The sequence below is a fragment of the Biomphalaria glabrata genome, chromosome 3 (genome assembly GCF_947242115.1).
Source record: "Biomphalaria glabrata chromosome 3, xgBioGlab47.1, whole genome shotgun sequence".
NCBI lineage: Eukaryota > Metazoa > Mollusca > Gastropoda > Planorbidae > Biomphalaria > Biomphalaria glabrata.
In genome coordinates this window covers 28,312,902-28,340,900 of record NC_074713.1, presented here as the reverse complement: position 1 = coordinate 28,340,900, position 27,999 = coordinate 28,312,902, and the positions used below count along the sequence as shown (strand labels likewise).

Genomic DNA, 27,999 nt, shown 5'->3' with positions numbered 1-27,999 from the left:
AACCCTACTCTGGCCAGCTTCACCCAGCTCAACCCAACTCTGGCCAGCTTCACCCAGCTCAACCCAACTCTGGCCAGCTTCACCCAGCTCAACCCAACTCTGGCCAGCTTCACCCAGCTCAACCCTACTCTGGCCAGCTTCACCCAGCTCAACCCTACTCTGGCCAGCTTCACCCAGCTCAACCCAACTCTGGCCAGCTTCACCCAGCTCAACCCAACTCTGGCCAGCTTCACCCAATTCAACCCAACTCTGGCCAGCTTCACCCAATTCAACCCAACTCTGGCCAGCTTCACCCAGCTCAACCCTACTCTGGCCAGCTTCACCCAGCTCAATAAAGGCCTATTTTGAAAACTTGAGGAAAGACAAGATTAGTTATGTTGTTCACAATAAACGTAGATCACGTGGGCACTTCAGTACAATCTTAGATCATGGGGACACTTCTCTACAGTTTTAGATCATGGGGACGCTTCAGTACAATCTTAATCATGGAGACACTTCAGTACAATCTTAATCATGGGGACACTTCTGTACAATCTTAGATCATGGGGACACTTCTGTACAATCTTAGATGATAGGGACACTTCTGTATAATCTTAGATCATGGGGACACTTCTGTACGATCTTAGATCACGAGGGCACTTCTGTACAATCTTAGATGATAGGGACACTTCTGTACAATCTTAGATAATGGGGACACTTCTGTACAATCTTAGATCATGGGGACACTTCTGTACAATCTTAGATGATAGGGACACTTCTGTACAATCTTAGATCATGGGGACACTTTTGTACAATCTTAGATCATGGGGACACTTCTCTACAGTTTCTCAGACTTTTAGGCCGACGCCATATTTACTTTTACACTATAAAGAGCTCTGCATCTCAGCAAGGAGCTGTGACGACCCTGTTTCGTTTTTTTTACTTTCCAATACCTCTATTCAGGTCAGAGCTTCATGGAGAATTTTGGGTGGGTGAAACCTGTGTGGACACGAATATCAAAAACGGCTTTTAAAAAGTCTAAGGATTTTCTTATAAGTTTTATAGTTGAGATTTATTGTTTGGAAAAAAACACTACTGGTTCGCTGGCCATGACAGAAAAACTTTATTTTGACTTTTATCATTTTCAAAGTATACAAATAATTTTGTTGGAACTATGTCTAGCTCTAGATCCAACGTGTGTTTTGAAAGGCGTTATTGATTCAAGAGTTTAATAAATTAAAGAATCACTTTACGCACCGTCTGCTAATGAGCCTCAGCTTTGATTACTCAATAAACTTCTTTTCCTATGTAATCTCCATCTTTGCAAAATAATCGCTCTATAAGAAACAAAAGATATTTTAATAATTTCTGCTGTATAAGTTGCATTAGTCATCAATCTACGACTCGAATACCATCCTTATTATAAGTTATACAAATTAAGTATTATATTATTAAAAATATTTTTATGCTTTTCTTACTTATAGTTGATCTAGTATTGCTATTTGGAGGGCCTGTAAATGTAGAATCTATAAATGATGTATGGAAAATCATTTGATGTTACAATCATGTAAGTTTGCAAATAATGAAAAAAAAAAACAAGAAAAATACACTACATGTACTATGAGAGACTATAACCAGTCTCTAAATAAATCTAAACAGATCTGTCATTCAATCGAGATAAAAACAACACGTCTTCTATCGGCCATATTTATTCTTCTGAAAGAGACAGCTAGAGAACTCTTAAAAAGATGGCGGAACACACACTTGAATCCCACAGAAAGTGCCGAAGACAGGTGCTGACGACGAACAGAGATCTTATATTAACCCGGCTGTTAACCACTTTGTCTGCAGATATAGCAGAATATGTAGGTCGCATCTGGGTCTGAGTAGTTATGTCAACGACTGTACTCAAACTGAATGTTCGGATTCGAAGACTATGCCACAAAGTCTGTAGGATATCACTAATCAGATAGTCTTCTTATTATTACAATGCTATAACTGGATTTGGCGGTTGGACGGCAACTTTTTTGTCCGATATATCGGCGTCCGACTGAGAAAGTCTGGAGACATTTGGCATCTGACTAAGGTAAGACTGGACGTTCCAAGACGTTTTGTCTAAAGCACCGAACCCGTAGGAGTTCCAAAAAGAATTGTTTTTTAGGTGATCGTGGCTGATGCCGGGGAAAAAACCCGAGAACGGATTTCCCCAATGAGAGCCTGGAAAATTAAGTGGCAGCGGTACATTCTTATGTAAGTTTGGACTTCCAGGATTGAGGTTCGGGTTGATCCCCAAATGGCTATTCAGGTAGTTGAAGGAGGGTGGGAATAGGGAGGAGTTGAGGATGTTTTGACGAGAAGAGCGATTCGAGAGATCTGAGTTAGGGGGAGGCTGGGAATAGCTGTTGCAGTAGATCATTGGTGTTGGTGTCGTGTTGGATGTCAAATAAGGACTCTCCTGGCCTGGCTTTGAAGAGGATTTAGTTGCCTTTACATCTTCTTTTGATGACATTATTGGTTGGCTTGGCTTTGAGACGCTTTCTTTGGTGGTGTTAGTTACATGAGAGGTCAAGGCTGGGGACACAATTAGCGGCGAGTTGGCGAACCGTCTTTGGAACTTCCGGGAGTCTCTAACTGATTTTTGGTACCGATCATGTTCTTTGCTTCCGGTTTCGGCTCCTTCTTTGCGACAGCCTTGAGAATCGTGTGCACGGGGAACCAGTTTGGTCTCGTAGTGCGAATGTGGACTTTTGGCAGGGTCTTTGTCTGAGCCATCTTTCCTTCTGACTAACGAGGCGCTCAAATAAGAGTCATTGCTATCGTCGTAGTCTGAGATCATGGCGTCGCTGTCTAGAGTGTCATCCCCATTCTCTGAAGATCGGGGGAAATTTTTTGCCGTGTACTCTTGAGCGCGAGCGCGAAGAGCAGCGATGCTTTCCGATCTAAAGTCCTCGGGTTTTTTGCCATCTTGACATTGCTCTCCAGGCTGCCCATTGTCCGGGCTGGAGCGCCCGCCCTCGCTTGACTTTGATCCGCCACTTTCAATGGACTTGCGGTACATACCTGTAAATATGAAGATTAATTTCAGCTATTTTTAAGTAATTTTTCCCACAACTACTAGCATTACATAACAACTAATATTTTGAAACGAAAGTACAAACACTGTTCATGATTCTAGAGTTTTACTTATATAGTGCTTACTTAAAAGCCAGGGCGCCGACGATTCTAGCACGCCTTCCTTGGCACTTTTTACAATGGTTTCAGGGAGTGGCAAGGAGTGCCGGACCATGGCGCCATACAGCCCGTACTCCGCCATGATGGAGCTCCTTCCCCAGGTCTTCTCTGTCTTTCTCCATTTAGCCCGACGGTTTTGGAACCAAACCTGGGGCAATTCAGAAACAAAAGTTGTAATAAAAGTATTATGAAATGTACATATTAAAAAAAAAACAACACAAATGTATATTTTAACACAAAGCCTTGGACGGCCCTTTTGATCTGTCTGGTGAAAAAATAAATTGTGTCCAAACCAGGCTTAAATATTGTGACTAGGAGGATGAAATCAGAATTCAATATCGCTTCTCGTTTGTGAGAAATACAGAGATCAGAGTCATTGTTACTGTAAGGATTCTTTAAAGTTGACAAGATAACAAGAAAAAACATTAAATAAGAAATATATTTTAAACAAATGATTTAAAAACAAAAACAAAGCTTATATTATTTGTAATTGTATCAATTCGTTTGGATCAGTCATGTCATGAATTGTGTGTCATAGATCTAGAATCTAGACTAACAAAAATAAATTAACGAGTAGAAATATTTTTACTTATTGTTTTTTTTTAGTGCAATCTAATACTTTTGGCATTCTCACTGAGCCACGATCCTATCACTTGTCTGGACTAGTTGGGGGAAAAAAGGGTAAATGTTTCCGTGATCGCATTTTAAATGCGTAAAAAGTCTTTTTCACTCAGCGCTCAAGCCTCCTCACCTCCTCAAATCAATTTATACCACTAAGTTTGTCAAGTAAGATTTTTTTCACTTGTTCAATACCAGGCGAAATAATTAATTATCGATTGTTTATTAATTTGTTTGTCTTTTAATTGATTCTTGTTTCGTTTGTTCAAGAAATAATTGTGCGATATTTTAACTTAATCCGAGATTGGGTGTTGGAGAAATAAAGTGTACTAACTTTTTACCAGACAAAGTGAGTTGATATAAAGCTTTGTAAAAATACATTTTTTTTAAGACAATACTTCTGTTATACAACTTAAAATAAAATAAAAAAAATAATTAAAAAAATATTTTGTGCTCAAGCCAGGTACTGAGTTCGTACCTCAACACTGTCACCTCTATGTACCTGAGTTCGTACCTCAACACTGTCAGCTCTATGTACCTGAGCTCATATCTCAACACTGTCAGCTCTATGTACCAGAGCTCATACCTTAACACTGTCACCTCTATGTACCTGAGTTCGTACCTCAACACTGTCAGCTCTATACACCTGAGCTCATACATCAACACTGTCAGCTCTATGTACCAGAGCTACTTTGTGTAATTGTATGATTATTCAATTTATTGGTACTTTCATTATATAGATATCTAGAACTAGATCTAGACTTTGATTTAGAACTCTTAAGATCTAGACTAGATCTAGTTCTAGATTTAGAATCTAAATGCAATCTATATTAGATTTGCGTAAACGTATCAATTAAACCTAGATAATCTATCATCATATAAACTGAATACAACTTTAGATTTAATAAACAACTCAGATATAGATACACTACGGATGACTACGCCATGTTTTATAAACTGATATTTATAGCCAAATTTAAATTTCTTTCTTTCTTTCCAATGGTCAAACTAGAGTTTTCCCCGTGTGGCTAACAATATATATCAACTGGTACATTTATAGAAAAGTCAGACATTATTATCTGTACTAAATAGACAACTTTGATCATACCTTTGTGTCGTTTTTTGAAACTTTTTAAATTCACGTAGATCAAAGTTTTGTATCTTTAAGGGCTATGATTACATTTCAAAATATTCTTTACAAAGTCAGCGAAGTAATATTTACAATTCATTGACAATAATAAACTGAGGGAAACATTTGAATCGAAGTTTGTTTTTAATTTTTACATGAAACTATTATTGAAAATTTTATTCAAAGAGTGAACAATTATAATATTGATAGTCTGACAAAGTACTGGACAAACTCGCCCATCAAGCCGTCATCTGCACCTCGAGTGTGACAGCGATAGTCTGCTCCTGGACGCCGTGAACCTTCTGGAGACCGAGCTCGTTTCGTTCCCTGGAGATCTCTCTTGGGACGTCACTAGCAACCAAGTATTGTCAACTGGAACAAGTGACGCGGTCTTTGAACTAAAATATTGACAGCAATTCGCTGGTCTCGCTATGATACTGAATGTGCATCACCAAGAGAATTTCTTTTAAGTGCTCTCCTTTAGCAGAAGGGAGGCGGAAACCAGCTACAGATAATACGAGCATAACATTCAATGCGCAGAATTTACACATTCGAAGATTATTCCACATGATACATGCGCCTTTATTTAGCTTGCCACATTGATCAACAGAATGTGGACTTCCAGCGCATTCTACTCTCTGTTTTATTAATGCAAAACAGATTTAGCCACTCATTAATCACAAAAGTTAGGATGTTAAACGTTGGCCCTTTTCACCCTTTTTTCCCCCTAAAGTTGGCATGTAGCATTCTTATTTCCGAGTTTCAAAGTTAGCAAATCGAAAAGAATGAAACCCAATAATCACTAAGAACAAAAGCAATATAAAGAAGAGTACGTACTTACAAATTGTTTCAAACTTATAACAAAATTTTAAAAGCAAAAGTATCCTGTAAGCATCATGTGATGTGTCTTGTTGGTCGGTCAGCTAGTCAGCAGCATGTAATGTGTCTTGTTGGTCGGTCAGCTAGTCAGCAGCATGTAATGTGTCTTGTTGGTCGGTCAGCTAGTCAGCAGCATGTGATGTGTCTTGTTGGTCGGTCAGCTAGTCAGCAGCATGTAATGTGTCTTGTTGGTCGGTCAGCTAGTCAGCAGCATGTAATGTGTCTTGTTGGTCGGTCAGCTAGTCAGCAGCATGTAATGTGTCTTGTTGGTCGGTCAGCTAGTCAGCAGCATGTAATGTGTCTTGTTGGTCGGTCAGCTAGTCAGCAGCATGTAATGTGTCTTGTTGGTCGGTCAGCTAGTCAGCAGCATGTAATGTGTCTTGTTGGTCGGTCAGCTAGTCAGCAGCATGTGATGTGTCTTGTTGGTCGGTCAGCTAGTCAGCAGCATGTAATGTGTCTTGTTGGTCGGTCAGCTAGTCAGCAGCATGTAATGTGTCTTGTTGGTCGGTCAGCTAGTCAGCAGCATGTAATGTGTCTTGTTGGTCGGTCAGCTAGTCAGCAGCATGTAATGTGTCTTGTTGGTCGGTCAGCAGCTTAACCGATGGAGGTGTATTTAATTCTTAATGTTGAGCTTTAAATAAACGTGAACAAAGTCCTTGATGAAATCAAACGTAATGCCACTTTTATTTACAATTCTATATAGCTGAAAAGTAGATGTTGGTAGAAACAAGATACAACTTGGATCTCTCAGCCACGTGACGTCTACTAACAGTCTTTATGACAGACCAGGTTTTATCAGCCTAAACCACCAAAAACAAATTCCCCCCTTCCTCGTCTGGGAAACTCCATAACAATGTGATCTTGTGGTATGCGCTTCTGACTGTTGTCTCGATGGTACAGAATTCAAACCCTGCTTCGTCCATACCCTGGCTGCCCTTCCATACCCAGCTGTCCTTCCATACCCTGTCTGTTCTTTCATACCTTGGCTGTTCTTTCATACCCTGGCTGTCCTTCCATACCCAGCTGTCCTTCCATACCCTGGCTGTTCTTTCATACCATGACTGTCCTTCCATACCCTGGTTGTTCTTTCACACCCTGGCTGTCCTTCCATACCCTGTATGTTCTTTCATACCTTGGCTGTTCTTTCATAACCTGGCTGTCCTTCCATACCCAGCTGTCCTTCCATACCCTGGCTGTTCTTTCATACCATGACTGTCCTTCTATACCCTGGCTGTTCTTCCATACCCAGCTGTCCTTCCATACCCTGGCTGTCCTTTCATACCCTGGCTGTCCTTCCATACCCAGCTGTCCTTCTATACCCTGGCTGTTCTTCCATACCCTGGCTGTCCTTCCATACCCTGGCTGTCCTTCCTTACCCAGCTGTCCTTCCATACCCTGGCTGTTCTTTCATACCATGACTGTCCTTCCATGACTGTCCTTCTATACCCTGGCTGTCCTTCCATACCCAGCTGTCCTTCCATACCCTGGCTGTCCTTTCATACCCTGGCCGTCCTTCCATACCCAGCTGTCCTTCTATACCCTTGCTGTTCTTCCATACCCTGGCTGTCCTTCCATACCATGGCTGTCCTTCTATACCCTGGCTGTCCTTCCATACCATGGCTGTCCTTCTATACCCTGGCTGTCCTTCTATACCCTGGCTGTCCTTCTATACCCTGGCTGTTCTTCCATACCCTGGCTGTTCTTCCATACCCTGGTTGTCCTTCCATACCCTTCTGTTCATCCATACTGTGTTGCTCTGCAGTACAAGGATATAATATTCTTTAGTCCAAAGACCATGTAAGAAAAAGTATCAGGTTTATTTCTAGCTCCGCTACTTTAGATAGGATTTAAAACCTAAACCTATGACTATACACTATATACTGAACCTATGACTATACAATATACACTGAACATATGACTATACACTATTCACTGAACATATGACTATACACTATACACTGAACATATGACTTTACACCATACACTGAAGGGGAAATAAAGTATACATAATCCAGGTATTACAAATTACTCAGCGAAGAGTTACTGCCCATTGAGAAACTAAATTCCCAACCCTTGGCCGGAATAGAGTTAACGAGACGTGCCCTCTGAATTGAAAGAGTTCATTTGATATTTAGCATTCAATTACATCAGTAATCACATTGTATAAAGGTGAGTAGTGGCACACACAAAGAAAGGGAATGGGGAGAAATCATTCTTTTCTATCAATATTAACGATGTGATGATAATGGCAGTTTAGGATTGGGTACAGAGTATCAAAATGTCTGGAAACTTGTGGAATGACGCGGAAGTAGAGACGTACTTAGACTAGAGCATCACCAGTATCATTTAAAGACACATTCTTGGTTAATAGACATTAGGAACTTGGCTAGATTTACAGAGAGCTGGTCAAGATACTCTAAGAACTTGTCTAGATTTACAGAGAGCTGGTCAAGATACACTAAGAACTTGTCTAGATTTACAGTGAGCTGGTCAAGATACTCTAAGAACTTGTCTAGATTTACAGTGAGCTGGTCAAGATACTCTAGGAACTTGTCTAGATTTACAGTGAGCTGGTCAAGATACTCTAAGAACATGGCTAGATTTACAGAGAGCCGGTCAAGATATTCTAAGAACATGTCTAGATTTACAGAGAGCTGGTCAAGATACTCTAAGAACTTGTCTAGATTTACAGTGAGCTGGTCAAGATACTCTAAGAACATGTCTAGATTTACAGAGAGCTGGTCAAGATACTCTAAGAACTTGTCTAGATTTACAGAGAGCTCGTCAAGATACATTAAGAACTTGTCTAGATTAGTCTAGATAAAGAATTGGTTAACATGTAACAAAAAAAGTTGGTTTAGATTAAAAAAGAATTGCTTTGATTCATAAAGAACTGGTCTATATGCAAAAAGAACTGGTGTACATTCATAAAGAACTGGTGTACATTCATAAAGAACTGGTCTCATTGCAAAAGAACTGGACTCGTTGCAAAAGAACTGGTCTATATGCAAAAAGAACTGGCCTACATTCATAAAGAACTGGTCTACATTCATAAAGAACTGGTCTACATTCATAAAGAACTGGTCTCATTGCAAAAGAACTGGACTCGTTGCAAAAGAACTGGTCTATATGCAAAAAAGAACTGGTCTACATTCATAAAGAACTGGTCTACATTCATAAAGAACTGGTCTCATTGCAAAAGAACTGGACTCGTTGCAAAAGAACTGGTCTATATGCAAAAAGAACTGGTCTACATTCATAAAGAACTGGTCTACATTCATAAAGAACTGGTCTACATTCATAAAGAACTGGTGTACATAAATAAAGAACTGGTGTACATTCATAAAGAACTGGTGTACATTCATAAAGAACTGGTGTACATTCATAAAGAACTGGTCTACATTCAAAAAGAACTGTTGTACATTCATAAAGAACTGGTCTACATTAAAAAAGAACTGGACTCGTTGCAAAAGAACTGGTCTACATTAAAAAAGAACTGGTCTACATTCATAAAGAACTGGTCTCATTGCAAAAGAACCGGACTCGTTGCAAAAGAACTGGTCTACATGCAAGAAGAACTGGTCTACATTCATAAAGAACTTGTCTCGTTACAAAAAAAAAACTGGCCTAGATTCAAAAAGCATCAGTCTAAATGAGTAAAGGGCTGGTCTAAACAAGTAAAGAAATGGTCTTAGTGTGTCAATAAAAAGTCCAGTTCAAAGAGACTAGAGCCACTGCGGTCCAACTCAGTACAGACTTAACACCAGGAGCTTGTTCATTCGAATGTATGCATTTTATTGCTCCAATATTTGTTTAAGGTTCCCCTGAAAGCCACGGCGCAGCAGCCGCCTATCACTTGACGCGATCACGGAAGTTAAAACTAAATGCTGAAATTAACCGTCATTAAAAATGTACACACGTACCAAACCTGTTATTAATGTCTGTAATTACGAGAGGCGAAAGAGAGAGAGAGAGAGAGAGAAAAATCAGTAAATGACGTCATCAAAATCATCGTGAAATATTCAAGTGTCCGGCCACGTGAGCACTAGCCTATGTATGTGGCTCTTTCTACCCAACCTCTATCCATTTAGCTCTCTCTCTCTCTCTCTCTCTCTCTCTCACTCTCTCACCCTTACAATACTGGCCTGTGATGAATTGTAAATCTACCTGGATGTCCCACAGACACACACAGCCCAGGGACAGCAGACTAATCTAGTTAATTGAAACAACAACGTTTCGGAATGTCCCCGGGGACAGGTTTTGGAGTTTACCGAATTTAAAGTCAATAAAGGGAGGTTACAATGCCAGCTCTAAATGCTAATTTTATTGCGTTAGTATTTTTTTTCAGGAGCGTTGGAGTTGGAGCCTCAGCCGAGAGAGCAGTGAATCCGCCTTTATGTGAGAGTAAAGTGTTAATGGAAATCGTTGGCACCCTGTGGCCCCATGTGCCAACTGGAGGTAATTAACAATATGTGTGTGCCAGGTATGACAATGGTAGTTAATTGAGTTTGTTTTGAAGTTAAACTGGGCCAATAGATGTGTGTAATTAAATTAGTACGAGTGATTTGAGACTATAATGCCTCTATTGGTAGATTGGGCTTATGTCAATCATGACAGATAGTAATTAGGTGTGGATATATGTATTTTTTATCTAAACCTTTATCATTTGTGTTGTTTTTTTTTCTTTACTGCAATTCAATTTCATGAAAAAAATATAGTTTGATTAATGAAGTACTGACGCTTTTTTATTTCCAGGCGTATGTATGAACTCCCTCTATCTGATCAAAATCTAGTGCACGTTAGTTCTCCCACCTCCCATTCTCAGATCAAGTTCAAACTTGGCACCATTATTTATTGTCGATGACGACGTATGAATCAATAAAAAAAAAATCCAATTATTTTATAAATTTATTGTAATTAATTAATTATGTTCTATATGATAAACGTACTTACGGGAGATAATCTATACGCAAACAGAGATAGGGCCCGTTCCTTCAATATAAACTAGTGTTGTTGTTTTTTCAAACCTTGTCATGCATGAAATTATTAAATTCTTTTTTTAAAAAATTGAGAGCATTGTGAATACCACATAGTATCCTGGTACACCGATGGCCAAACAAACTTTGAACTCAAATTAAACAAAAAATCCTTGTTTAGCTTCGTCTCTCATTATCGTATTGCATCGTTTTGTTTGACTGAGGCGTGCTAGTCAAGTAGTGAGGCTCTAAGTCAACGAGCAATACATTGAATGTTACGCACATCACTGGTCACTTGACAAATAACAGACACCTGCTAAACGGAGTGGTTCTAGAGTTGGTGGACCTTGAGCTAGACCAGTTCCCATGGGATCCACTTTGTTTCTGTATGCCCTTGAACGGCGGACAGGATTTTGAAGGTGTATTGATTGATATGTGTTATCTATTAGGAGCATTCGAGACATGGACGGCAAATTAGAGGTTATAGCTTGAGTTTATATAGATCGATCGTAGATTTAGTTACGTTAGAAAGATTTATAGTTTAAGTTATAGTATAGAGATTTATAGTTTAAGTTATAGTACAGAGATTTATAGTTTAAGTTATAGTATAGAGATTTATAGTTTAAGTTATAGTATAGAGATTTGTGGTTTAAGTCATAGTACAGAGATTTATAGTTTAAGTTATAGTACAGAGATTTATAGTTTAAGTTATAGTATAGAGATTTATAGTTTAAGTTATAGTACAGAGATGTATAGTTTAAGTTATAGTACAGAGATTTATAGTTTAAGTTAGAGTATAGAGATTTATAGTTTAAGTTATAGTACAGAGATTTGTGGTTTAAGTTATAGTACAGAGATTTATAGTTTAAGTCATAGTACAGAGATTTATAGTCTAAAATCTCACTTTTTAGCGTCTATATTTTTTTTTACTCTTTCTTATTTTTTTTCTAAATGTATCTGTCACTGTCTCTGTCTGAATGTATGCCTGTCAATCTATACATCTGACTGCTAACCTGCCTGCCTGACTGTCACTCTGTACGTCTGACTGCTAACCTGTCTGCCTGACTGTCACTCTGTACGTCTGACTGCTAACCTGCCTGCCTGACTGTCACTCTGTACGTCTGACTGCTAACCTGCCTGCCTGACTGTCACTCTGTACGTCTGACTGCTAACCTGCCTGCCTGACTGTCACTCTGTACGTCTGACTGCTAATCTGCCTGCCTGACTGTCACTCTGTACGTCTGACTGCTAACCTGCCTGCCTGACTGTCACTCTGTACGTCTGACTGCTAACCTGCCTGCCTGAATGTCACTCTGTACGTCTGACTGCTAACCTGCCTGTCTGACAATTTTCCGTCTTCGCGGCTATCTATCTACCTTCTAGTCAATTTGCATGTAAGACATGTCTGTCCATCTGTTTGCATGTAAGACATGTCTGTCCATCTGTTTGCATGTAAGACAAGTCTGTCCATCTGTTTGCATGTAAGACATGTCTGTCCATCTGTTTGCATGTAAGACATGTCTGTCCATCTGTTTGCATGTAAGACAAGTCTGTCCATCTGTTTGCATGTAAGACATGTATGTCCATCTGTTTGCATGTAAGACAAGTCTGTCCATCTGTTTGCATGTAAGACATGTCTGTCCATCTGTTTGCATGTAAGACATGTCTGTCCATCTGTTTGCATGTAAGACATGTCTGTCCATCTGTTTGCATGTAAGACAAGTCTGTCCATCTGTTTGCATGTAAGACATGTCTGTCCATCTGTTTGCATGTAAGACAAGTCTGTCCATCTGTTTGCATGTAAGACATGTATGTCCATCTGTTTGCATGTAAGACATGTCTGTCCATCTGTTTGCATGTAAGACATGTCTGTCCATCTGTTTGCATGTAAGACAAGTCTGTCCATCTGTTTGCATGTAAGACATGTCTGTCCATCTGTTTGCATGTAAGACAAGTCTGTCCATCTGTTTGAATGTAAGACAAGTCTGTCCATCTGTTTGCATGTAAGACATGTATGTCCATCTGTTTGCATGTAAGACATGTCTGTCCATCTGTTTGCATGTAAGACATGTCTGTCCATCTGTTTGCATGTAAGACATGTATGTCCATCTGTTTGCATGTAAGACATGTATGTCCATCTGTTTGCATGTAAGACAAGTCTGTCCATCTGTTTGCATGTAAGACATGTATGTCCATCTGTTTGCATGTAAGACATGTCTGTCCATCTGTTTGCATGTAAGACATGTCTGTCCATCTGTTTGCATGTAAGACATGTATGTCCATCTGTTTGCATGTAAGACAAGTCTGTCCATCTGTTTGCATGTAAGACAAGTATGTCCATCTGTTTGCATGTAAGACAAGTCTGTCCATCTGTTTGCATGTAAGACATGTATGTCCATCTGTTTGCATGTAAGACAAGTATGTCCATCTGTTTGAATGTAAGACAAGTCTGTCCATCTGTTTGCATGTAAGACAAGTATGTCCATCTGTTTGAATGTAAGACAAGTATGTCCATCTGTTTGCATGTAAGACAAGTCTGTCCATCTGTTTGCATGTAAGACATGTATGTCCATCTGTTTGAATGTAAGACAAGTCTGTCCATCTGTTTGCATGTAAGACATGTATGTCCATCTGTTTGAATGTAAGACAAGTCTGTCCATCTGTTTGCATGTAAGACATGTATGTCCATCTGTTTGCATGTAAGACAAGTCTGTCCATCTGTTTGCATGTAAGACATGTATGTCCATCTGTTTGCATGTAAGACATGTCTGTCCATCTGTTTGCATGTAAGACATGTATGTCCATCTGTTTGAATGTAAGACAAGTCTGTCCATCTGTTTGCATGTAAGACATGTATGTCCATCTGTTTGCATGTAAGACAAGTCTGTCCATCTGTTTGCATGTAAGACATGTATGTCCATCTGTTTGAATGTAAGACAAGTCTGTCCATCTGTTTGCATGTAAGACATGTATGTCCATCTGTTTGCATGTAAGACAAGTCTGTCCATCTGTTTGCATGTAAGACATGTATGTCCATCTGTTTGCATGTAAGACAAGTCTGTCCATCTGTTTGCATGTAAGACATGTCTGTCCATCTGTTTGCATGTAAGACATGTCTGTCCATCTGTTTGCATGTAAGACATGTCTGTCCATCTGTTTGAATGTAGGACAAGTCTGTCCATCTGTTTGCATGTAAGACAAGTCTGTCCATCTGTTTGCATGTAAGACAAGTCTGTCCATCTGTTTGCATGTAAGACAAGTCTGTCCATCTGTTTGCATGTAAGACAAGTCATATACATCATCTATCGTTTTGATTTCCTGTGCAATTATTTCAATGAATTCAATACATTTTTTTCGCTAACATTTCTGTTCAAGTCTGTGTCTCACCCAAACACAGTTCTCTACACTCACGCAGACGCCTCCACTTTGTCTCTATCCACTGCGTGTGTGTTCAGCTAATAGCTCGCATCTTTTATTTCCTTTGGGACCTGAGTTCATTGGACCAGGAGGTGGATCTAGATTAGCGGTTGTTTAATTCCTCTACACTCACCCCCTTCCCTCAAGTTTAATTCAAGTTCAACTATCATCGAGTGTTTTGTTTTATCCAGGAGAAATCATAAGAGGTGGGTTGGGAGGTGACGAGTGACATGGCCTTGGCTGAAGGTGAAGGTTGTTTTTGAAGATGTTATTACATGTTCAGCCTAACAAGACACCATTCCTTTAGTACAACTTCAAACTTCGATTTCCCTATGAACTTTATTTTACTTGAAGTTTAGGAAAATTTTACTTTTTTTTTAATGAGTACCCTTATTTTAAAATTATATGTTTATTTTGTTTCTATTTTGTTTAAAATAAAGATGTTCAAGCTTTAACCCAAACATCAGGACGGCAAGAAGTGGCGCTTGGCAGGGGTTAAACACGGATTATAGTGACCGCAGTCCGAAGCGTGAACCACATGAACAGACAGCCACATATATTTTATACACAAACATATCTACCACATTCTATACTAGATTCAGTTCGTGTTAACATTAACTAAAATATTGCCAAAGGATTCCCAGAGGTAGACCAATTAATGCTAATAATGGTCTCAGGTCACGTGTTTAATCGGATGTAAAACGTGTTGAACCGAAACCAATCGTCCTAGAAGGCCTGACCACTGAGCTACAACGTCACACGGTGTGTGGGGAACAGAGACCAATAACTCGTTGCCACGTCACAGGTCTCTACGACGCAGCAACGAATAATTGTTCAAAACTGTTCACAGGTTGTGACGTCGCCGGTCAGTGTTTAGGCCTTCTATAACTATTGGTCTCGGTCAAGCAGTCAACATTATAGAGCAATTGTATATAGTTCAGGATCACTTACATTGTTCATTGGTATATACCCGCTGCAGCTGACGAATTAGGAATTCCTCCACTCAAATAAAGGAGCAATAAGCAAGCTGACAGAACGAGATCAGTTTGTAATGTTTATCACAATGAACGAAGATCTCAGAACTCTGAACACACGTATAACCGAAGTTGTTGATAGTTCATGACAATTTAGATTGCCCTTTCTTTACCTGTTTCAGACACCTGAAAGTCCACATCCATTCCGTATCTGCTCAAATCCCACACGAACATTGACTTGGTTTATGAGGTTATTAGGAAGGTCAATGTCTTTAAATATGGCCAAAGCCAACCATTCTGCACTACTCTCTAGACTTGGACAACACGACATTGTTCTATAGTTCATTTACCTACACATTTCAAACGTGGCCTTTGTGTTCACAATGAATACACAGCTGAATAGAGTTTGTGTTGGAAGAAAATAGTTGAAATAATAGTTTAAACAATAAAAATACTTTTTTTTGTTAAAGAAAGACAATACCTCCTTTGTACAACTGAAAGAGCCCTTGGTTTTAAAAGAAAGACAATACCTCCTTTGTACAACTGAAAGAGCCCTTTTGGTTTGTCTCTTAATAACTAATGAATGAGTTTAAAAACAATGGAACATTTTCGGAAATTCCCGAACGCAATAGCACTTTTAAGAACGTGATAGTCCTTTCAAAACCGATGCTAGATCTAGTTCTCTAGCCAAATTTAAATTTTATCTCTTTTTTTTTTACTTTGAAAACTATAAAAGTCAAACTAGAGTTTGTCTAGTGTGGCCAACGAGCTGGCAATTCTTTCCTCAGCGATATACATCAACTGTTACATGTTGTTGTTTTTTAGATCCGTTCCCAGGTTCCACGCAGGTTCCAACTTCCATGGTTCCTCCATGAATCTCTGACTTGAATTGAGGTATTGTAAAAAAAAATGCTTCTTCCTTTAGAATTTGTAGTACAATTAAATTTAATATATACTTTACACCTAAATATTCAGTCTGGCTAATTCAACAATACTCTTCAGTCTAGCTAACTCATTCAACTAAAGTGATCTACATACATTCTAAATCCTGTCTACATGTCTAATTTACAAAATGTATATTAGTCACGTGACTAAGTCACGAAATTATGATTTCAATAGTTTTGTATAGTTACATTAGGCAATTCATTAAGTCTTAACGTTGTCAATAAATGAATCCATAACAGCAGGAATACGTACGCATGTGTGATAAGTTTAAAAAAAATTGTTTAATTAAATATGGAGACACATTTTATCAGACTCTTGAACACAGACTTATGTCTAACAGACTTAATTGTACATTTCTATACAACTTTAGCAAAGTGTACGTAGGCTTAATTGATGGGTCACTTGGGCTGTAGATCTTGGTCAACGTGAAATAAATTGATTGACACAAAGAATGCGCCTAACTCATTGTTTTCTTTCCCACTTCTCACAACCCTAACCCTAACCCTAACCCTTTCATGAGCTAATAAAAAAAAATCAGAGGATGAAAAGGAAGGCCTCCCTGCCCCTCCCCTTCCACTCGCCTTGTCACGTCACTGGCCAGACAACGGATGAGAGCGCTGAGATTGTACTCCCGCTAACCAGACCTCCCTAGGGGACATCTATTATTTTGTAACAGCCCCCACCTTTCTCTCTCCCCCCCCCCTCCATCTCTCTTTCTCTCCACTTGCGATTCAGACGCCTGGTAATCAATAATTATAACTCATTCGAACAGCACGGCGACAAAAAGAGAGACTACACTCAAATCACTATTGTACTCATGGATGTTGATTGAAGCCATGACTGCCTGTCGAGTCAACACCCTGGACACTGCCTGGCGAGTCTGGACACTGGTAGCAGAAGCCAATATTATGCTTTCTTTTTACGGTCATCGGTTAATCTTTGCACAGTTTTTGTTTTGGATACGTTTCAAATTGCCAGACATGCCGGACATAGGGTTGAATCAAGAAGAACATTTCAATTATTAGTTAGACAAAGGCTCCCCTCTCAATCAGTGCGATATATGGGGGACATGATATTTCTTCAGCCCACAGTTGACGAGAGTGTCATGGCTCCAGTACAATGACAAACCATCGTTGCTTCCCAAACGTATGTGGGGTATCCATTTAAGTTGCTTTCATAGTTCGGGTCTTTGCCGAGACCGGCCGTATCGATTAATATTACTTGAATATAATTTCAATTGCATAAAGGTCCTGTGAATGAATGCATTGGGGGAGGGGGGGGTTTGTTACATAAGTTGCAAATAAGGAAAATATATAAAATAAAGTAAGCACATAAAAATAGGGAATCTTAGCTAAAAAAACGGATAAAAACATAAAAAACAATGTATAATGATAGATAGCTAATCAGAAACAGCAAGACAATGCACCTATACATAAACATAAGGACAGATTAACGAACAAGCGAATGAACCGATAAACCTGGAAGTAGGAACAAATTGACATCGTCAGACATTTCAAAACAAGTTTAATAAATACTAGTCGACCCATTGCGTAGCCAACGCCGCTATTTAGTGACGGGTGAACACTTCCTGAAAGACACAGTTGTCCAAATGGTGTGGGTTTGGGCAAGCGACTGTGGGTGAATGAAAAGAAGGAACTCTGGAGAGAGCAACATGCAATTGTCCATGGCTGAAAACAGGTTTTGAATGTTTGGCCTTGTTCTTTATAAATTGTCATGGCAACGGTTAATCTAACAGGGAATTGTCTGCTCGTAAAGGTAAAAGGCAAATTTTAATCTGATGTAGTCAGCGATATCCGGGGAATAAGGACAGTTTGTTAGGTAGCAACTGCGATAGTTTTACACTCCGGTACGTTGCAGTGAATGTAACCACTAAATAGCAGAGATATGGAGAGACGTTGACCGGATTGTAAACTCGAGGAGGGTCATGGGGGCGTTCTCGGAAGTGAATAGGGATAGTAGCGGGAAGTATTTGAGACATCGACACAATTTCAGCCTCGCCACCACAAACACCAGAAGTATTCATGCAGGCAGCGTTTTGTCGAGCAGAGTGTATGACTGTGCTTCTGTGTGTAACGACACTGGACAGGGCGTCGCCATAGCTATCCAAACTTTCGCAAACAAAGCTTACAGCCATCTTACAGCCATCTTACAGCCATCTTACAGCCATCCTGCGAAAGTCGAGAGCAACAGTTCCGTCGATGACATTTTTTCTAGAAATATGCGACTGATAGAAATAAACAGTTACCTGATGCAGGAATTTCGACTACATTGAAAGACATGTTGACTTCACGAAATATATGTGAAGCGTGGCCATGATTAAGAAACGAAGGGCAAGACGAATGGGCAAAATCAAAACAAAGCTACAGAAAAAGCAGATTACTATTTTAATGACACCAGATATTGAGGTGCGTAAAAAAAACACACATAAATGTAGTCAAATATTGAATGTATAAAGAGAAAGACTTGTTCTCCCAACCCCTCTTTTTTTTTCTGAGCCGTGCTCTCTGTCGAGGCGAAAGCTACGTGGGATAACTCTAGTCCGACTTGCAGAAATAAAAGAGTTATTTTTCCTTGACTTTATGGTTGGGCCATGAAGAGAATTATAGAGAGAGATAATCATCTACTTAATTCTCTGGTTGGTACAGCTTGTGTGTTAGTGGCTAGCGGGAGAGGGCCTTATAGTTCAATATGTCAATTGGCTAATTTTTACAAAATCGTCAGCGCGTTCATCTAAAAAAAAATTCTTGATGCACACACATACACACACATACATCTACGCACGCAAGATTTTTACCTATAAATCAGCAGACGTTAATCAGACGTGGAAATGACGTCCCCTGTTCCCGTCTCCCCCCCACCCTCTCGGCCCAATTCCGCTACGCGCCATGTAAGTTTTACACGGATGATTGCTTTCATTTTGTCTGTGCCAATTATTGCAATGCTCTTGTTGTGAGCCCCTATTTCCGATCTGTGAACGAGAGTTGAATGTGTTTCATCAGCTTCCTTCCAGTTCAGTCTACCGACGCCTGACCAAGCCACTCACGATGGGAGTTTGTTTTTTTTTTTCTCTCTCTATTCTATTAGTTTTAAGAACTTTCATTGAATGATTTGTTTCCCTTGTGTAAATACTAGACATGTTTTAACATGGACGTCCTTAGCAGTTGGTCCGAATGTCGGGGTCACTGGGTGGTCACTGGGTGGTTCGGGAGAACAAACAAATTCAGTGCCAATATAAACTACGTCTTCTTTAATCATTTTGTTGTTGGACGTGCCTCGTGCCAAAACGTCCCAGAATGCCACATTCCAGTTTCCCCTTTCTACATTTATCTTGTTGTTTTTTTCTTTTGTTGTTCTCAAATCAAATCCAAATATCAATGTGGTTGTATTCATTGTACTCGTTTAGTTGACCCCATTTGAATGTAGCGAAATTACAACAGATCTAGATTTATCTTTTCAATGCTATTAGGATTAGGTTGTTTGTTGTGGTTTTGACAGTGCTTCAAATTACCATTCATTGCTCTCTCTCTCTCTCTCTCTTTAAAAAAAGAAAAAAGCTCTATACATATCTTTTTAATGCTATTAGGGTTGGCTATGTTTTTTTTTATTTCGACCGCGTCTAAAAGGAAGCGGAAATTACGTAAAATAAGTAGACTTGGGGAAAAGGGAAACAAATGCTTTAAAAATAAGGAATTTGGGTGATATATTTTTAATGCATTAGGTGTAGACTGCGGCCATCTTGCGAGGTTCGAGAGGAACAGTTTCATCGATGACATTTTCCAGAAATATGCGACTGTAGAGAATTTGCCTAGGAGAAATTTCTTGCAATTCCATTTGACAGTTTAAGAGATTTCTTGATAAATCAGTGAATCAGTGGTAACTTACAAATATAAAGCAAATTTAACTTGATAGATAAAATAATCTTTTCTTATTTAATAGTAGGGTTATTTTGTAAATCTTTTTTTTTAAAATCAAAACAACCCATAAGGTGGCAAGCTTTAATATGTCTGTTATTTATAGCATCACATTGTCACTGAGCCTCGTTCTCATTTCTCTCCCTCCATGGTAAAACTACGATATCCCCATTCATGACCCCTTGCCTCCCTCACATAACACTATTGTCTATACGCACCGTTTCATTGTCATACTACAGGGGGCCAGGGAGGGGGGTGCAATCAGCAGGAAGAGAGGGAGAAGACAGCGATGCTCCCTGAAGCTTTAGGATCGAGTCTCAGCTGAGTGCTCACGACAAATCTAGAGTTCCCATCTAAATTAACAGTTAATTGTTTTCATTCCCTGATACCAATCGTCAGGCGACCTTGTGTCCAAAACCTGACAATCCAAAGGCTTTTACTAGCAAAGAGTGGGATTCCGCTTCCAGAATCGATTGTAACTATTCCAGATGTCTGCCATTGTATAGACGTAACCTTCAGTCTATATCTACATCAGACGAGCAAGAAACTTTTAAACGTAAACCTTGTCTGCTGTATATATATATATATATATATAATTCATGGGCGTAGCCAGGAATTTTTTTCGGGGAGGGTTTTGGGGGGGGGGGGGAATTCCCCCTCCCCCCCGATCCCCCCCCCCTCGCGAAAAAAATTATATATATAAATGTGTGTGTGTGTGTACATAATTAATCTTTATTAGATTTTGACCCTTTCGGAAGACGTTTATTGTTTATTGTAGACTCCCCGCCCTTGATAGCAAGGGGGTCTGGGGGAGTTCGCAGCGTTCTCCCAGCGCGGGGCGAAGCCCCGCCGCCGAGCACTATTTCTGGTATTGAAAGCCAACAAAATGCATATTCTGAGGTATCTACAGTGCATTACTTTGCTATTAAAAAGTTTTAATTCAAAAACCTAATTTGCTATTCTTACTGACTTTAAACCCTCTCGCGCCGTTCGGCGCATTTTCCGGCAAGCTGTTTCCGCAACTCTTATTTTGCGTAATTCATTTTGTCGGAAAACATGTCCCGCAAAACCTCACGCGACGCTCTGTCACAACCTTACTAAGGATTCGACTCCCAGTTCGGCATAAGATTTCTTTGATTTAGACCCGATCTCTATGACTGACTCCTAAAATCTGTCTTAGCCATCTTTGTTGAGACACATTTAATGATTTTCAATTTCGGCAGAAGACTATTCACACTTAAGGCCTATTAATGGAGCCCAAGCCACTGGTAGAAATTTGTAACCTTTCTTGACTACGCTCTTGGAATTACATGCCTGTATTTCGCTTTAGATTTTATATCGAAAAAGAAAGTTTTTTCGTCAAATCATCTGTTGAGGGGTTTTAAACTAAAAAATCTAAAATTTTTTTTTTGGTTTTGTTTTTAATTCAAAACCCCATTTAGCTACGATCATAGAATTTGGTGACTGTAGTTTGCTTTAAAATAATATTGAAGAGAGAGGTTTTCAACTCTAAACGCTCTGTAGTGGAATTTTAAACTCAAAACCATCTGGAGGGGTTTTAAACTTTAAAGAAAAAGCCATCTGGAGGAGGGGGATTTAAACTCAAAACCCCTTTGGCTACGCTCATAGATTTTATAGTGTGTAATTTGCTTTTTTATATTGAAGAGGCACTTTTTAGCTTCAAACCCCAACTGGAAGGGGGAAGGGGGTTAAACTCAAAACCCCTTTGGCTACGCTCATACAATTTTGAGTGTGTAATTTGCTTTTTTTATATTGAAGATGGGGTTATCGTAAATTTTGGATGGGGTTTTAAAATCAAAATCTTCCTCAACTGTGCTGTTGGAATTTGGGGATTGTTGTTTGCATTTTTTTTGTTTTGTTTTATAGAAGAGGGGGATTTAACTGCAAAAACCTCTGGTAGGGGGTTTAAAATTCAAAACCCCCTGTAGGGGGTTTTAAGCTCAAAGCCCCCTGGTAGAGGGATTTGTATCTCAAAACCCCCTGATAGGGGTTTTTAAAATCTCAAAACCCCCTGGTAGGGGGATTTAAACTCAAACCCCCCTGGTAGAGGGTTTTTAACTCAAAACTGCCTCGGCTGTGCTGTGGTAAGTGATGATTTAGTATTAAAATCTCACCTAAAATAAACAAAATGAAAGCAAAAATCAGTCACTTAATTCCGTCCCGGGGGGGGGGATTTCATTTCGGGGGGGTTTGAACCCCAAGAACCCCCCCTGGCTACGCCCATGATATATATATATATATATATATATATATATATATATATATATATATATATATATATATATAAAGAACAATTTAATTAGATATACAGTTTATCCCAAAGACTTTGGACTTTATAGATTCTTGTGTTTGTTTTTTTTTTTTTTTTTTTTTCACAATTCCTTTTATTAGCTTGTAAACTCTTCATGAGTTTAAAATTTTTTCACTGAGTTGAAACTTGAAGGGCATTTCAAAAACAGTTCCAACTATTTCTCTAGAAGTTTGACAGTTTATGCATATCTTTGAGAAAAAAAAAACCCAGCTAATTAGCCACACAGAGAAAACTCTGGTTTGACAGTTATAATTGTTCAAAATATAATCATCTTAAACTTAAATTTGGCTTACGTCTTTGGAACATTTTGAACACGCTTTCAGCGGGAATTCCCGCACTCGACTCGAATGTTTCTTTGTATTCCGTTAAGAGTGGAAGAAATAACTAGACCTACAGAAAATTTTGCGCACCGTCTTATGCAGAAATCATGAGCTGGACTGTTGTGTTAATAAAATAACTTGATTGTGTAAATCTGTGACGATACGAACCATGCAAAAGTTCATTTGAGTTTTTCCCAGCAAGTCGTGGGAAACTTTTATTTTTAACTTTAAACAATTATTTTCACGTCCACCCATAACTAATTTCTTTTAGGATTTATCTCCCCTCGCACTGTTTCTCACGGGACGAATCCCAACGTAAAACATTAACTAGCTTCTCTAGGGCTAACTTTTAATTTTTGACCGCTGTACAGGTGACCAGCACACAATGGTCGCGGCACCAGCGCTACACGCAGCGGCCTAATGACTTTTCACACCTATTTCTCCCCCCCCCCCCTTGCAGGATAAGCACCGCTCTAACAATAGCATTGCACTCGGGCTGGACAGATACATATTCGCTTAATTTTCTTAATCTCACGGTAGGCAACGAATATTGACCATAAATCTGACCTGACGCCTGACATCTCCGGTACATAAATACATGTGAGAAAATCACCTAGCTTTCTTCCCTACCGGTTAAACAAAATGCCCCAACTATATATAAAGAGGAATGAGTGTATTCTAAGTTAGGCCCGCTAGAATTCATAGTCTCCTCTGTTAGGAAGTTTATTAGTGAGGTTTCATTAGGGACAAACGGGTGAGTGTAAATATTTTACTATACTTATTTCATCTTATAGGAATGTGTGAGTACACATTAGTACACAACCACGTTCCCCGTCATTACATTATGACCTTATTATGTATGTACATTGTACTATTTTATGTCGATGCCATATCTTCATATAGTATTATTAATACCGCTATGGTTGTCTACCTTTGAAACAATAGTTATTGTATTTGGTTTGTTATGTTTCATCCATTCCTGTAATCTGAATGATTGATGTAATTGTAAACAATAACCTTTCGTGAATCTAAGTACTGTCTAAGAACTTAGATCACAGTGCTCTAAACTTACAGAGCGCATGGAAAAGTAATTATTTCGCATTACTATTATATATCCCTCATATATATTATTATGTCTCACACCCTTGTGAACTTATAGTTCCTTGGATGAGTTTAATTTTGGATTAATTATATCAAACCCTTATCATTGTATCTCGATCCCCAGTATTTTATTTTCATCTTATCCTTTAATATACTACGCTCATCTCCCATTTTACTATAACTGATTACTTATCGTCGTAATCAAATTAAATGGATGAATCTTGACTAGTATCATCCTACATTGTACACGCTTATTGTGTTTATCTTACTTGTATCTTTTTGTTATTGAGTTATATGCGTACTTTAAGATTTTATACTTAATTGTCTTAAATGCCTTATATGGATTAATACCAATGCCTACATCTGATTGATTGCAAGGCATATGGGAATCCCTACTCAATGCCATTAGGAGGTTCCTAATTGTCTGTCTTATCCCCAGCCTGGTTGCTACACACGATTGCTGTACTGATTGCGGTAGCTGTTTGCTGTAACTGCTTGCCGTTGCTATAACTACTAGATCTCCACTTAAATCTGTAACCAAAGCCGACCACACCAGATACTCCCCCCCCATTACATACCTGCCAGCAAGAAGGCATTGCCTACTGTCCTTGGCCATAAAATATTGCCCAGTGTCCTCAGTGCCCTATACTGCCCAGTATCGTCTGCCCAGTACCCGGCCCAAACTGTCCGCTGCCCAATAGCTATTGCCTTATGCCGACCGCTTAGAGCAACCTTCGCTGCAGAAGTCAAACTGGTGTGAGTCAGCACGGCCATCTACAAGCTAGAAACCACAGCTGAGAGGTCCACCCCACTACAACTTAGTCTGCAGCATCAACCCTCTCTACTGCTAAACAGGCAGCGGCCTCACCCTAGAGCCAGCTTGCCTACAGCATAGAGAATATCCCGAGCCAACGTCCCAAGACAGAGCCGGATGACTCATCCTTCTGAGTGCCAGTCCTTCGCCAGAAGACGACCCACGGGCTAGCAGCTAAAAATTTAAGTAGTTGGACATAGGAACATTCTTCCAGTCACTCACCAATTAGCAATCTATGATGAGCAGTTATGTTAGACATTAACACCTTCATTTCATTTCTTGATTATAATTTTATTTGATCATTTATCTTTTGTAAACTTTCATTTATTAAATTATTTTTATTTATACATGTCTAATATTGGTCTGTTCTTACTGTTAGTTGCGGTGTGCCGGTACAAATCTTATATATGTGAGCGGGATAAATTAATAAAATTTCCCCTAGACTTAAATAAATAAGCCAATTAGTAACTAATTAAACATCTCGTCACAAAATCTCACTGGCAAGACTCCTTGCAATAATAAAGTGTTACAAGAAATAAATAGAATGAGAAGTCCTAGACCACCATCACAAGGAGGAACTGATTTGTTTTCAGACTTTGCTACAGAACTCGTTTTTGTATTCTATAAACTTCATGGGCATGGCTTCTAACAGGGAAGCAAGACTTTCAAAGAGTCCATTCGCTATTTAAATTGTTTCGAAGTAATTTACATATTCATCCACAAAATTAGAAGCACTATTTTAAAAAACAAAATGTCATTTCAATGCAAATGTCAATAATTGTTCTGTGATAATGTCACGAAACGTTTAAACCTCCTTTTAAAAAGATCAACCAGTTCGTACTAGCACGCAGTAACAAACTCAATCTGCAGGGGAGACTATTCACAATTTGTTTCTTTTTAATGGACCTTTCCTGGCCAATGAACACAAAACAAAACAAAATGGCTTATTCTTAAAGCCGCTTAGCCTTTTGTCTTAAACACTGTCAATAGTTTTCTTGCAATCTAGTCATGTTCCTATAGATGTGCGTGTTCAATTGTAGTTGTTCTAGCTCTCCGTCATTAGAATCAAATATGTCCCGAGGACTGTTTTATTTGCATAATCTATTATGCACGCAAAACCTCGGGTGTATTATTCTCCGCAATGACGTTATCAATTCCAGCGCTCTTCATTGAGAAGTAATGGTGACTAATATACACGTGACATAGTACTGGGATGTTCAAGCAATTTCTTTTGAAAATCCTTAATTTATGCCATTCAATTCGGGATTGTATGGTGCCATACTTTCAAACGTGTTTAGTTCAAGTATTTAAGTACAGTGTACCCGAATTGAAAGAGCTAGCCTCTAGATATTTTTTTAAAAAATTCCCCTAAGCTCCATAGCTCAGCCTTCGCCAAAGAAATTGTCCCTTAAACTTCATCTGTATCAGGGCATTGATAGATCTAATTTCGAAAGCCTTTTATTACATAGCCTATTATATTTTTTCAAAAGTTAAAGCTTCTGTTGGTACATAAATAATGTAGGAACAAATATATAGATCCCCAATAGATCTAATAAGTATTGTAGATAGAAAGAAAAGCGACAGCGACTCTGTTATTTGAAAGGGAATATAAGCTTTTAAGCCCTTAGGGCAATCATGTTCGAACCTTTTAGCAGCGGGCCAAAAACGTTTTAAAAAAATTTTGAGAGCCAAAATATATTTAAAAAAGAGAAAATACAGAAATTGTTTATTAAATCTCAGGTTATAAAAATGTAGCTAATGCTATGTATGAATACAAACCAAAGGTGTTCCCATAGCAGTTCAAATTGAGTAGTTGGTTATTTATCAAAGTTAATTAAAGCTATACATCGTACATCTCATTCTGCCATACATTTTCTAAACTGCTCATACGAAGATGCAAACATTGCACAAATGATTTAGAAATGATTATTTAAGATGCTGATTAGTTTAGAGTTCAGTTAATTTGAACTGCATGTCTGATCTCACTACTTTAACATATATACTAAAAAGGCATTTAATAGCATGGAAGTCTACATAAGACTTAAGCTTATCTTCCTTCAGTCTTTATAGTAAAATATTGTCATTTTAACCATGAGATGATTTCCAAAGAAGTTGTTTGAGGCCATTAAGGTGATTTCAGATAGCGTTAATAAATGGTCCCCCCCCCCCCCCCCCCCGTGTATTTAGTTTGTTTATGTGACAAAGAAGATTTGTAAAAATACAGAATAACATATAACTTTAATATTTATACACTTTCGGAGAATTTTTTAAAAAGTTTTTAAATGTTGAATTAGTATTACGAAACAAATGGTGGGCCGGCTGAAAGTTTCTTTTTGGGTTAGACTTTTGTTCTCGGGCCGTACTTTGCCCACCACTGCCTTAGAGTTATCGTTCTTGTTTCTTACCCAGCAGTAAAAAAAAAAACGGATAAAAAAATGCTTTAAAAAAAAACAAAGCTTATATTAGGGAAAGAACCGCACATTTACTTGAATATATCTCAATACTGTGTTGTCATCGAAAATGAATACGTGTGCAAAGCTAAAGCTTGATGCGAGAATGGGAATTGGGAGAAATAGCTTACACAAACTGTGTACCAGACAGACAGAGTGAGTTGATAGAAGCTTTGTGAAAACAAAAAAACTCTTCAATAAGTCTACACACGGCACTAACGTACTAGCCCCCCCCTCCCGATCTGTCTGATGACGGTTAACATCGAGACCGCGATGTGTCATTGATTGCGTCGCCTTTGTTTTGGGGCTACATTGAAACCAGTAAGACACGCGCCATCTTACTAAATAAACTCATCAGGCAGATGAGAAAAGCAAATTCGCTTTATCTCCACACTGGGACCCATTGCCACGCACCCTTCACACACACTCCCAAACACCCTAGAGGGACACATTGCCACACACCCTTCACACACACTCCCAAACACCCTAGAGGGACACATTGCCACACACCCTTCACACACACTCCCAAACACCCTAGAGGGACACATTGCCACACACCCTTCACACACACTCCCAAACACCCTAGAGGGACACATTGCCACACACCCTTCACACACACTCCCAAACACCCTAGAGGGACACATTGCCACACACCCTTCACACACACTCCCAAACACCCTAGAGGGACACATTGCCACGCACCCTTCACACACACTCCCAAACACCCTAGAGGGACACATTGCCACGCACCCTTCACACACACTCCCAAACACCCTAGAGGGACACATTGCCACACACCCTTCACACACACTCCCAAACACCCTAGAGGGACACATTGCCACACACCCTTCACACACACTCCCAAACACCCTAGAGGGACACATTGCCACGCACCCTTCACA

The 27,999-nt window shown here is 39.2% G+C and overlaps 1 protein-coding gene across 1 annotated transcript in view; it reads right to left on the bottom strand.

The window, feature by feature from the left end:
• Positions 1-259: 259 nt before the first annotated feature.
• The window catches only part of LOC106060820 (uncharacterized), a 46,798-nt gene continuing 19,058 nt past the window's right edge, over positions 260-27,999 (bottom strand). Inside the window, exons 4-5 of the mRNA XM_056022338.1 lie at positions 3,178-3,358; positions 260-3,039 (exon numbers count right to left, since the gene is read on the bottom strand). Coding sequence (XP_055878313.1) covers positions 1,964-3,039; positions 3,178-3,358 — 1,257 coding nt within the window. The 3' untranslated portion in view covers positions 260-1,963. The remainder of the gene's footprint in view (positions 3,040-3,177; positions 3,359-27,999) is intronic.